Here is a 13,282-nt window from a genome sequence, read left to right as displayed (position 1 = left end):
TTCTCCATCGCTCTGAAGACAGCCAGCCTTTTCCCCATACACTGCATTCTACCCACTTCAATAATGGCTGGGAATCTATCTATAATGTTTAAGATCTGCGTGTTTTATAGTTCAATTTTCCAAATCCTGGAATGTTTGCATAGGTCCATAATCCAAAACCAAATGTCCAAATCTTTCTGAAGTTTGTGACAGTAGGCAAACAGATCCAAGTTTTAGGGCATCTCGGACAGGCATGTTCAACCTGTGCCCAACAAAAGCCTCCCGGGTGTGGCAGGAACAACATAAGACCAGCCAATTAGTCAGAAACCTGTGGCTTTTCTGTGTAAAATGAAGTTATGCATTTTCTCTCCAATGGTTTAAATGACTACACAAAAGATATCATTCTTTATGAAAAATTATGAAATTTTTTATGAAAAACTTTCTCCCTTTGCTAAGCATTGGTTAATTGATATATTTTCCTCTTTTCCCTACTGATGAAATACAAAATAGTTTCAACAATAGTCAAAAATCCTAAAAACTGTTTCAGACTTGTTGATACAAGTTGATTCTAGAAGCAGCTGGCCAGCAAGCCTGGCCAAAATGAATTAGCAGAGCCTGTCTTGATGGAGTAACATGGAGAACAACAGAGAAAGACAGCCAGTGTCCTTTCCTGGTCTACATACTCACTTGTACAGGCACACACATTCACAAACATATGTACACACACACACACACACACACACACACACACACACACACACACACCCCTGAAAACAGTTTTGGGGGTAAAGATACATTTATGCAGCAAGTGCTGGCTGAAAATAAAAATAATAATAGCTCATATGCAGATGAGATTTATAATAGTAGTCATGCTCAAGCTGTTATTCTCTTCTAAATGTCAAGGTCTAAGAAGAAGAATACTCATAGATTTGCTGCATACTGAATCTTAAAAGCATTACAATAGGCATGTTTTATGTATTCAAAGGAGTCGAAATGCACAGAACTGTACTTAAGAACACAGAATCTGACTAGTTTTACAGATTACTGTGTGATTGTGGGAACGCTCTTTACTTTTCTATATAGCAGTTTCCTCATCTGCAAATAAGAATAATGTTACCTTTTCACAATTAACTGTAACTAAAAAGGCATCTCTCAAACAGGTTTTGTTTTCTTTTCCTATTTTGTTTTGTTTTGTGTTTTTGTAATAGCATTTTGGAAAAATATATAAGTACTTACTGGGTCCATTAAGAACACTCGAGAAGCTGCACAAAGATTCAAGCCGACTCCGCCTGCTTTTAAGGACAGTAGCATTATAGTAGGTGATCCTGCGTCTGTATTTTGAAAACACTGAATTGATTCAACTCTTTTCTTTTGAGCCATGGAACCGTCTAAGCGAGTAAACACAAATCCTGAGGCTCTAATGGGAAAAAGGAAACAGATAATGTACTATGAGAAATGTTAAATAGTTAACAAATATTAGTTAAACCAAATTCATGCATAATTTATTCCTGTGTTACTAAGGATCAGTCAAACCCAAAGCCTTGTACAAGCTAAGTAAAAAGCTTCCGAGTGAACTACACATTCATTCAATAATTCATTTCTTGATAAAGCAAATGCCTACTGAGCATCTAGCCATCTGCCAGACTAACTCAATTAATTCCTGACTAATTCATTTTAAAATCTTAGGCTCAGGAGAAGTTCTGTTGTTACACTGAATATCATTTTAAATAAGATGAAACGACCAACACTTTTAGGGGAGGGGGCTATCAAACGACACACATGTACAAAATCCTTCAACGTGATGGAAAGTGCTTGTTAAACTTACTTCAGTGGTGTTTCTATTAAAGACAGGAATGTGGTAAACTGAGAGACAACTAAACTTTTTATGTTGGGGTCCTTTGTCCGTAACTCAATCAAAGCATTCATTAGAGCATTAATCTGGAAAAAGAAAATCTCAATTGGTAAGATAAGTCCAGACACTCTAGTTTTTAACAATTTGTATGCACAAACTCATTTCAATAGGGGTCACATACTGCAGGATTCACTGAACAAATCTTCAACTTTTTTTTTATTGAGAGGATTTTCATATAATTTAACTAAAAGTAAAAGAAAAGACTGAAAGAAAAAAACATCATAATAATTCAGATACCTTTCTTTTCCAACTGAAATTCAATACGAAATATTAACAAAAGCGAGTACAACTAAAAGAATATGAAATGACAGGATTAAAAGCAGAATTGGAATTGCTATTTTATCATGACTTTTCCTCATTAAATATGAAACCTTAGAATATTTACACGAGTGGACTTTACCTTTGAACTGGACGTCCATTCCATATCGGACTTGTTGTCACTGTCACATGCCAATTCTTCTGGAGGACATTCTAATAAATTATGTCCATGTATATTACTTCTGCATAAAGGACACTTTGCATGTGGCTATATACAAAAGAACAAAGAATGAACCACATGCAGAAATACAAATGTACCTAACTTTATGTCATGTATAGAAAGGTCTCCATTCCATAGTTTATTCAGGCTTTTTGTCATGATCATTTACTTGGGATCAACCTGTACCTGAGCGCCAAACATACAAACATGTCCTCGTGCTGTAAGAGACATGTTTACAACATGTTTGTAAAGGGCAGAGCAAGAGTGTAATCCTGACTAAATGCAGAAGCTCGGAGCACTGAGTACCATCTGCTACTAAATAAAATGTGACAATTTCTTACCCTCAACTATAATACAGTAAAAATACATACAACACTTCAAAAGAAAAACGAAGTCCTTAATGTTCTCACCTTCTGGATCACAACCCTTGGAGGTTGCATATCAGATATCCTGCATATCAGATACTTACATTAATATTCCTAACAGCAAAATTGCAGTTATGAAGTAGCTGCAAAATCACTTTATAGTTGGGGTCACCACAACATGAGGAACTAAATTAAAGGGCTGCAGCATTAGGAAGGTTAAGAGCCACTGCAAGGTTTTATAAATGTGTAGTAGTTTATAAAGCTTATAACAGTGTGAGACCATCTCTCTCAAATACTACAAGTTCATTCAGAGCAAGATCTAATAAAGCGAGACTGTATCTTAGTCACTCAGTATCATTGCAAGAAAAAAGACTGTAAAATTAAAACTGCATTACAAATCTATACAAAGGACCACCTCTTGGAAGGGAAAGGTAAATGACTGCGAGGAGTGGACTAGGACAGTGGTTCACGCAGCTATGTTTACCTCATGATCAAGCCTGTACGTGTAATTTGCATTTTCCCACATACATATTACACAACATTTACAAATTCAAAATATTTTCACATTTTGAAATTTAAAAATATTTTAATTTGCATTAGCTGACAGATTGCTTAAAATATTATTCAACTTCAAGCATTTCCCACAAAAGAATCTAGCCCTAGTTCATCCTACTTCATTCGACACAGTAAAGAGCAATACGTGTCAATCAGAGTTCCCTGAGACACAGCTGAGCCGGATTAGGGTGATGCAAGTACAATACCATCAGATTTTTAAACTTAATTAAGAAAAAAAGTTATATATTAGTAAGTGCTTTAAATATATTAGACTACATTAAACATGTTGCTTTTTTACTTTTTAAAAAGTACTATAACATTTAAATTCATTGTGTCTCTATTAATGTATTTAATTGAACACAAGGATCTGAAATTTAGAACTAGAATTACTGGCTAAAACATAATGTCTCCAAAAAGTCGTGCCATTTAATTTATAATACATTGACTATTACCATGCTTGAAATAATTAAACATAAAAGGTACATTATTAAGTTCAAGAATGGAACACCTTATGTCTGGAACTCGGTTGGGTTTTGATCACTGCATCAAACACTGACTCCAGGCTGAAGAACAACTCACCTGCTCGCGCTGAATGACCTGGCAAATGCAAGGTTTACAAAACACATGTGCACAATGTGTGATCACAGGAAATGTTAATGAATCCAGGCAAATTGAACATTCTTCATCTGAACCAGAGCTCAGAATTAACTTCATCTTCGTTACTAACATCTTCCTCAGTTCTTCAGGTGTGTCGCTTCCTACGAAAAAAAGATGCTCAAAAATTAGTTTCCGACCAAACTTTGTATGTGACTAGAATAGTTTACCTTATATAAGAACATCGCTTAATTGTCTTTCATCTTTATTCCGGCATTTGCAGCGAAAAGCGTGCCATAAATTTGGAATTCTAAGAAAAACTCTGAAAGTGCAATAGCCATCTCATTTAAGCGCCTCATAAAATAACATCTGCCACACTAGCAGCATACAAGAAAGAACCAGTTTGAATGTTCCTCTATATTGATATCATACTTCCATTTCATTTATAAAACATTCTTGGAGCCAGCAAGATGGCTCGGCAAGTACCTGCCACCATGCTTGACAATGTGAATCCAATCCCTAATGAACATGGTGCAGAAAGAACTGACTCTTACAAGGTATCCTCTGATCTCCCACACACGGACCCATGCAAACACATAAAATAAAAATGTAATTTTAAAAAAAAATATCTCTCTCTCTCTCTCTCTCTCTCTCTCTCTCTCTCCCTCTCTTCCTCTCCTGGCTTGACATGAAAAAAAAAAATCTTAACTAAAGCAAGGTATAGCAAAGTAATGGAGCAAACTCAAGTTGTATAAAAGCCTATCCTTCTAACTGGAATATTTAGCAAATACAGTGGCGTGAACTAATTCCGTTTCCTTACTGGAGGGGTCACTTGAAGACGTTCCATTTGTAGGAAGATGGACATGACAACAAATCTGCCGCAGTCTAAGCAGAAGACCCAAGACATCTGCATAGTGTGCAAGGACAGTACCTTCAGTAAAATACCTAGGGATAAAATGCCAAACATTATGAAAATCTCTAAATAAGAATAAAGAAAAAACAACCTCATCTCTAATGAAGCCAAGAAAAAAGTCATTTAGGAAAATGTCAATATGCATGATCTACAGACCTCAGCTGGTTCTTCAAAATGGGTGGTACATACGTACTGAAAGGAAAATTCCCATCTCTTATGTAAAAACAGAAATAGGGTGTATGCATGATGACTTCAATTTTTAAGTCCAATTTACACACACACAAAGAGACACAGTGGGGGGAGTGTTGTGTCACAGTAATCAATTTTGTAAGTAATTATGTTTCTGGTCTCTGTTATAAAAACACCAATAAAACCTAGAAGAATTGACTCCTATAAATAATAAAAAAAAATGGGAATTTCTTCATGGCCTGGGACCCATATATGACTCTGGACAAACAGCTAGTCCAGAAAGAACTCAAAATAGTCAAATTTCGAATAACCAGCAAAGAGCAAAGAAGGCAGTGAAAGAAAACTCACCAGAAAGTTACCAGAGAACACATAAAAATTATGACTGTGAGCCCTCCACAATTACTCAGTAGAACAACTCCCATTCTTAAACAGTAAGAATCCATGGCAAAGACAAAAGACAAAGAGACTTTATACAAGAGATCAAAGTCAAACCTGAGTATAACAAAGAAAAGGAAGCCATCAGAGAAAAACGAGCCGCACTACATCTCAGTCAGTGTTCTCCGGAAGAGACACCATGACCACAAGTGCTCTTATAAGGAATGCATTAACTGGGGCTGCCTTACAGTTCAGAGGTTTAGTTTATTGTCATCAAAACAGGAAGCAGACATGTGTTGTTGAGGTAGCTCAGAGTTCTACTTCCAGACTGGCAAACAGCAAGAAGAAAGTGTCACACTGGACACACATCTGAAACCTCAAAGCCCAACCTTAGTGACACACTTCCTCCAACAATGCCACACCAATTCGAATAATGCCAAACCTCCCAACAGTGCCACTTCCTGTGAGCCTATGAGGACCGGTTTCATTCAAACCACCACAAAACCATATGAAAGGAAACGGGGCTAAGAAAACAAAAATTAGTTATAGGGTTATAAATGAATCAATACCAATAAAAAGCAGTAGGACATTTAAAAATAGGGAAAGAAAACAGAACAAAAAAACCAACAAAATAGAACAAAAACAGTACATTTCCTTTTTAAAAGGTGGGGTGGAGGGTCATACAGATAGAATCCAAAGATTTAAATGGTGCTATATCTTCCAGAAAATCAACAGGAAGTTCCTGGCCTAACTGCTTGACTTTTCAGAGGGTGTGGATGACCACATCAAGTTTCTTGTTATTATTTAAATATGAAATGTTCTCCATTGGTTCGTGTGCTATCCTAACCTCCAGGTCTCCGGCTGTAGGAATGACACCCGAGGTTCTAGAAATGCTAAGCCTTTGGGGAAGAGATATATATATCTTGCCCTGACTATTTCCCATATAGCTTTATCAGCACTCTGCATTCCCTCACTGGCATGGCTAAATTTGACTGGCATTCAGCATTTTGCTTTAAGAAAGTGCTTATGAGAACCCACCGCATGACGTGCTAAGAAGAGGCTTCCCTCTGTTTCACCAATCACTGGTAAGTACCGTTTTGGATAGACCTATTTTTAACTCACTCTCTTAGGTGACCTTACTCAGACTCATGGCTTCCATCACTCACAAATGACAGAAACTTATGACTCAAACTGAGAGCACTGAATTCTATACCTTCATATCCTGCTGGTAAAGCCAATCTGGTATCTTCACCTGGACACGTCATAAATGACACGGCCAATGCCGAGCTTCTGATCCCACTTTAAAAACTGTTCTTTCTTTATGCCCACCTCTGCAAATGGAAATTTCCTCTGTTCTGTTACTTTATTGTTGTGAACAAACACTCAGCGTCCGTGTGTGGGTTACAGTGTACCAGGATGGGAGGCCCTGGTGAGACTGCACCCAGTCAGGAAGCAGAGTAAGAGGAGTACTGATATTTAACTTGCTTTCTTCTTTTATTCTCAGTGGGGACCCCAACCCATAGACTAGCACTGCCATAGGCAGGGTGGGTCCTCTTTCTTCCATTAGCCTAATCTAGGAAACCCTTCAGACTTCTCTACTCAGTAACTCTAGATTCTGTCAAGTTGACAGTATCAACCATCAAAAGTCCACCTCCTACCAAGTTGATGTACAAATACACCATTTTAAAGCCATGATCTTTTCCCCTTGTCTCCACAGGCTCATAATGCAAAATACATTCAATTCAACTTCAATAGTCCCCATAGTCTCAGCGGTTCCAACACTTCAAAAGTACAGAGCCTCTTCTGAAACCCAAGCAATATCTTAACCAGGAGCCCCGGTAATATGAAAAAATACTTAATTCAAACATATAATAGCATAGACTAATGATTCCCATTACCAAGGGAGGAAAGAGCATAGCAAAGAAAAACTGGACCAAAGACCAAAGACCAGCAAGACAAACAACAAATCCTGCAGCTCCAAGTCAGACACACAGGGTTCATGATGGAATGATCTAAGCTTCAAAGGGCTCAGGCAGCCCTGCCCCTACAGCTTTTCTTTCCTCCTGGAACACACACAGCTTGAGGGTCTGTATTCCATGCTTTCCTCAAGAGACATCCCACTGTCCAGGCATCTCCAACATTCTGAAATCTCCATTCTAACTTGGACCTTCACAACAGTCTTGCAGGCCTCCTTGTGGAGAATCTAATTCTGCTCTATGTTGTTTTGACCTCAGTGACTTTCTGCTACCTTTGGACAAGACTTCCCGAGGCTTTCATTCTTGAATCTTTCTTTGCTACAAAATTAGTGCCTTGACAACACTGCCTGACAAGTTCTGCTGCTAGCATAAGAAGTAGCTCAGCCCCATTGCACTGACTTCTGGGTGCCTTCCAGGGTAACAGAGAAACAATTCCCTAGGTGTTCCCGTGCGACTCTCCCTTTTTAAATGAATTTGACTTTCATTAAGAGAGAACATGGGATAGGTGGGGTCCTGCCCTTAGGGTATCTTTCCAATTGTTTCAATGCAGACCGTGAGGTTTCTCTTTAGTGGGGTTAGATTTCTTTAAGGATTATACGTGCTTTACTCAGCATCTGCCTTGTCTAAAACTTTAAACTTGCTCAGGGCTCTATATCTCACCACATTACACAATTCTAACTATATTTCTGACCCATTTGTTGTTCTTCTTCACTATAGACCTGGATAACTAGTGAACTATTCTACACAGAAATGTCCTTAGTCAAACAAATAGTCCATTACCTTTTAAATCATTTTTTTTTTGTCTCAGGACATGGGAAAATGCTGCCAGAAATTCTTTGACAGAATATAGTGCAATGGTGAATCTCAACTGTCAACTTGATGAAACCTAGCATCACCTAGGAGACCAGCCTCCAGATAAGTCTATGAAGATTATCTTGATTAAATTAAGTGCATAAAAGATAAGCCTATTGGGGTAGATACCATTCCCTAGGCAGGGATCTTGGATTGTATTTAAAAGAGAAAGTGGGGCACAAGCACTTGTTACACTGATTCCTGGATGAAGATACAATGTGACAAGTTGCCCAAAGCTGCTGCCACTGTGACTTCCCCTGTAGTGGTAGACAAGAACCTCCAGCCAAAGAAAAACAAACCCCTTTCCCTTACATTGCTTTTGTCACTGGATTTTATTGCAGCAATAGAAACAAATAGGACACCACATGACCAACCTAGTGCTTATTCCCCTCCGAAATCTCTTGAACTGAGCCTCCACTGTCCACATTTCTTTCAGCATTCTTGTCTTCCAATGTCCTATCTGAATGGCTCATTAAGCTCTTAGAATGCTCTAGCTTTTCTAGGCCAGAGATCCAAACTCTGATATTCCTCTCACAAATTTCAAAGGCTTACAAATCGCTAGGTCAGGCTTAGAAAAAAAAAGCAACAATCTGACTCCTAGGCCCCAATTTTCAGCATTAAGTTCCTTTCTCAACGCTGTGGCCAAACACTTAAAAAAGAAACTAGAGAATGCAGTCAATGAACGGTGAGGCCAGGGCCTCTACAGAGGAAGATGGTGAGAAGTTGTAGAAAACAAACTAAATTTGCAACCATCTTTGAAAAACATCTTTACAGCAGGATGATATTCTGTGATTTCTTACAAACATGTAAGAAATACGTCAGCTTGACTTACAACAAAATATAGAAATCTAAGAAAATGATGACAATTAAAAAAACTAAGGAACCAGAAGGCAAGTAGTTACAGTTCACGCAAAAACATATCTGCTGCGAATGACCACAGGGATCAGAAAGAGACAAAGACAAAAGAGGACTGTAAATAAGACACTCTTCATAACAATACACACTTTCATGAGGTAGGCACAAAGCAGATTTGATAAGGGAGATGAAGAAAAAAAACTTCCAAGTTTCAAATCTTAGCAGTGCTAAGTGAAATTTCTTCTCAAACTACTATAACCAAAATTACTAAGTACATAACATACATATACACTGGAATGCAATAGACTAAAATGAGTTTTATATTTTCAATAAAATGAGGTGGGAAACTTAAAAACATTAAGTTTTATGAGGAGGGAGAAGCAGAGGGAAGGAATCAGGAAGTACTAAAGCTGTTTTTAAAGGCCAGTGAGGGAATACTTCACTGAAAAGTTGATTTATAAACAAAACACAAAGGAGATTGTGACTCAGGAGTATGTCAGAGAGAAAGCAAACATCAAAGCCCAAGTAGGATGCAAGTCCCCTGCCCTGTGTGAATCCTCGCATGACGCTCAGAAATGGAAACAAGCCCCTCTGACTTCAGAAATCAATATTTTAAATAGGCTTTTATTTTTTCATGGCCAAGAAATTATTTACCTTGTTTCATTCATTTCAACTCTTTATAAAAGAAGAAGAGGAGGAGGAGGAGGAGGAAGAAGAGGAAAAGGAGGAAGAAGAAGAAGAAGAGGAGGAGGAAGAGGAGGAGGAGGAGGAAGAAGAAGAAGAGGAGGAGAAAAATTTAAAGTATAAGCTACAAAAGAATAGTTTTCAATATATTTCGACTTCCATCTAAAATGTTGAAAACCTGTAAGTCAGCTAATAACAAACTAAGAAGTAGACAAGAGCCAAACCTGTAAAGTGGCGTTGTGTTTCCATACCTTGCAATAGTAGCTTTGCCTTCATTTTTAACAGATTGATAAATCTTTCTCTCTTCGACTGACAGAGTAATGTGCTGAATAAATACTTTCCTTTCTGGTAACTCCAAGACAGGTTTCCCTTTAATTTTGCTTGTCTTTGTTCTTCTAAGTGTGATGCTTTTAATTAAGGACTGTAAACGCCTAGTCAAAGTAAAACAAGTAATTACATAGCTATTTCTAATACACTGAGCAGTAAGGAACAAAAACAAAAACAAAAACAAAAAAACAAAAAACCTAAGAGTTTAATGACTTATAATCTTACTAAATTGAAAGTTTTTTAAAAAATCATTTATTTAGGTTTTTATAGTTATAAGAATATTCTATAAAGAACTATTACAAAAAAGTAATAAAATTACACCTTGACATAATTCCAAGTATTCTATATTGTGTACTTACTTTTCCAAAGCTTTTCTGGTTTTGTTGTCAACATTGATACTTTTATTTCTCAAATACCTTCCTATCAACTCTACCACTCAATACACAATTTCTGAATTCTTAATAAGCAGCTCATCAGTTTAAGGTACTTTATTAAATAGAATACAGATATGAGTAAGAGCTTATCTTCTGTAGTCTAAAGTAATCCTCTTCTCAAGAGTTAAAAAAAATTCCATGGCGTTGTTAACACCTTCAAGCCCTTCAGTCCAAGGCAAAAGGGATGGGGGTTGGGGAGAGGAACACTGTGAGGGGGAGCCAGGAAGGAGACAGCATTTGGGATATAAATACATAAATAAATTTTTTAAAATCCCATGTAATATGGAAAGTAAAAATATAATATGAAAATGAAATAAATTAATGACTAACTGAAATGTAAAATCACGCAAATTCAGAAGAGGACAAAAAAAATACCTTTCTTGGCTTTTCGTTTTTTTCCCTTAATGTTAATTTTTTTAAATGTTACTTATCAATTTTTATTTCCAATAATAATAAAATAAACAAGTTTTAACACAGACTAAATAGAACAAAAATACTTCTCAGGAATCATGTGGCCAGTTTTGACAACTACAATAATGGCTTATATTTTAAACCATTTCCACTTTAACTCACATTTGGAAATACACTTTACTGTAACAACCCCTAGCAGAAATAAGTATTTCAGTGCATACATGTAATGCATCTTCACATGAAGACCGTACTCTGGTATTTATTTCATCCCTACTATGTGTGTTTCTTTTTCCATGCTGACTGATGCTTTTATAATGATTGTATGACCCACTATAGGGTCCTGAATCCTGTTTAGGCAGCCACTGCTCTAGATGCACAGCAGCCAGGTATGTGACAAAACGCCCATCAATGTTTTCCTTCCTTTCTCACACTTATCTTCACCCACCAAAGTCAGCCATACGAAATGTTCATTAAAACGTTCAGATCACTGTACACTGTGTCCTATACACAGCATCAAATGCCTCTAGAAAAGTTACGTAAGTCATCAAAATATAAGACGTAATGAATCATCAAAGGATGTAGCTTTTCATCACACACAGGGAGCATAAAGCTGTGGCTTTCCTTTCAGTTTTGCTAAAATATGGAAAAGGTACACAAACAGAAAGCTTGGATCCCCAGACACAGGGCACTAGGGTTGCAGAGACAGTGACATGGAAGCTCCTATGCTTTGGAGACTAAAGCTACCAGTGGAGACAGTGGAGACAGTGGAATGTATCACCTCATCAACTCACTTACCTAAGTCCTCCCTCATCTCCTGTTGTGACAGGACGCTGTATTATTCTATGCCACCATTCTCTATCAGTAAATGGTTTCAGTTTTAAAAAGGACAGAAGAGACCACAAGTCCTTCAAAGAATTCTGGATAGGAGTACCTAAAACAAAACAAATGTTCAAAACAGGAAACGACTGTAAGTTTTAAAAATAAATTAATTTTGTGGTGCTAGGGAATCAAATCTAGGCCTCACACATGCTAGGCAAGAACTCTACCACTGAGTTATAGTCCTTTACCCAGAATATTTACCTGGTTCAATGAGACAAACCATAGCCGAAACTAGACACCGTGCTAGGCTCACACTAACGAAGGTTCTCACATACTTAACATGGCAGATGTTTGACACACTGAGCCATCTCTGCAGTCTGACTTCTTTTTCAGATAATTTGCTATTGGTGTGTGTGTGTGAGTGTTGGGGGAATACTGGGGGAAGCTATGATGTAAATGTCGTGGACAGTAGAAAAGCAATCTTACCGGGGTTAGGTTAGAATGATATTTGGGTCAGCATGACACAGCCAGTGCTAGGTCAAAATTTCTGGAGTCTGACACTAGCCAGTTTATTTTAGACATAGTAAAATACAGTATAATTTTGGGAAAGAAAGTTTCCAGGTAACTACCATTCCAATTCCATGTGCACAATAAAGCTTAAGGCATGACTACACTGAAACTCTTTTGGAAAGTACATGTGACCATGAAAATTGGCTCTGTAGATTTAAGGGAATAGGATCTGGTGTGATCTCTGACAGAGATAGAGCTCAGCAGAATATAAAGTACATGTGACATCTCCACTAAGGATGGACTCTTTCTGACCGAGAAAGCTAAGGATAAACATTCTGGGGATTCGGGTAAGGTCTGTCCCCACCAGCTCACTAACAATATCCTCTCCCAGCTTTCTGAGTGGGAAATAGGTGTTTATTCATTTCCTTCTCTGAGAAGACAATGCTGAGGTTAACAATCCTGGTTTCTGCAGCGCTTATCAGTGACCACTCACACCCCCTACATCTTCCCATTTCTCAGTTTTTAAAGACAAAAACTAAGTGCTGTATAAAGGTCATGATAGAATGTATTGTCTCTATGGCTAGGCAAGCAATTTAGATGGTTAAAAGAAAAGCTAATACAGGACCAAGGAAATGGGAAAGCTGTGTGGGATGATATCACAGGTGAGGCAGGTACAAGATAGAATGAGGCCTGTCATTGGACGAGAAGGAAGGATGGGTGGGAGTAAAGTTTGAAGGAAGAGGAGGAGACAGGAACGGAAGAGGAGAGGAGGGAGAGAAGCCATGGCGGGACAATATGGAGGCTGACGTTAAGATTCCATGCTGTACCTTTACAGGTTGTTCTGAATGTTCTTGAGGGATATGTGTACAGAGCTTTGTATGTTTAGGTGGGCAATTATATCTTATCAATTGGATCAGAGGTTTTGTGTTGTGTGTTCTTTCATGTGCAGATTTAAGTGTAAGGGAGTGTGGGGCAACTAGTCTGGGCCACCATGGAAGTGGAATGTGTGCTTCTGGCAAGATATCCAGCAGATATCTTGGGGCACTGCGGTAAC

The 13,282-nt window shown here is 37.8% G+C and overlaps 1 protein-coding gene across 10 annotated transcripts in view; it reads right to left on the bottom strand.

Annotated features, from left to right (window-relative positions):
* Hltf (helicase-like transcription factor) overlaps positions 1-13,282 on the bottom strand; it is a 59,359-nt gene that overhangs the window by 6,519 nt on the left and 39,558 nt on the right. For all 10 annotated transcript variants that reach the window (NM_001439439.1, NM_001439440.1, NM_001439441.1 and 7 more), the window contains 7 exon segments: positions 1,216-1,396; positions 1,805-1,917; positions 2,292-2,417; positions 3,869-4,047; positions 4,704-4,828; positions 9,979-10,158; positions 11,695-11,830. In NM_001439439.1, coding sequence (NP_001426368.1) covers positions 1,216-1,396; positions 1,805-1,917; positions 2,292-2,417; positions 3,869-4,047; positions 4,704-4,828; positions 9,979-10,158; positions 11,695-11,830 — 1,040 coding nt within the window.

This window comes from Rattus norvegicus, chromosome 2 (genome assembly GCF_021556685.1).
Source record: "Rattus norvegicus strain SHRSP/BbbUtx chromosome 2, alternate assembly SHRSP_T2T, whole genome shotgun sequence".
Lineage (NCBI taxonomy): Eukaryota > Metazoa > Chordata > Mammalia > Rodentia > Muridae > Rattus > Rattus norvegicus.
Note: the sequence above shows the minus strand (reverse complement) of the source record. Positions and strands in the feature narration are given on the sequence as shown.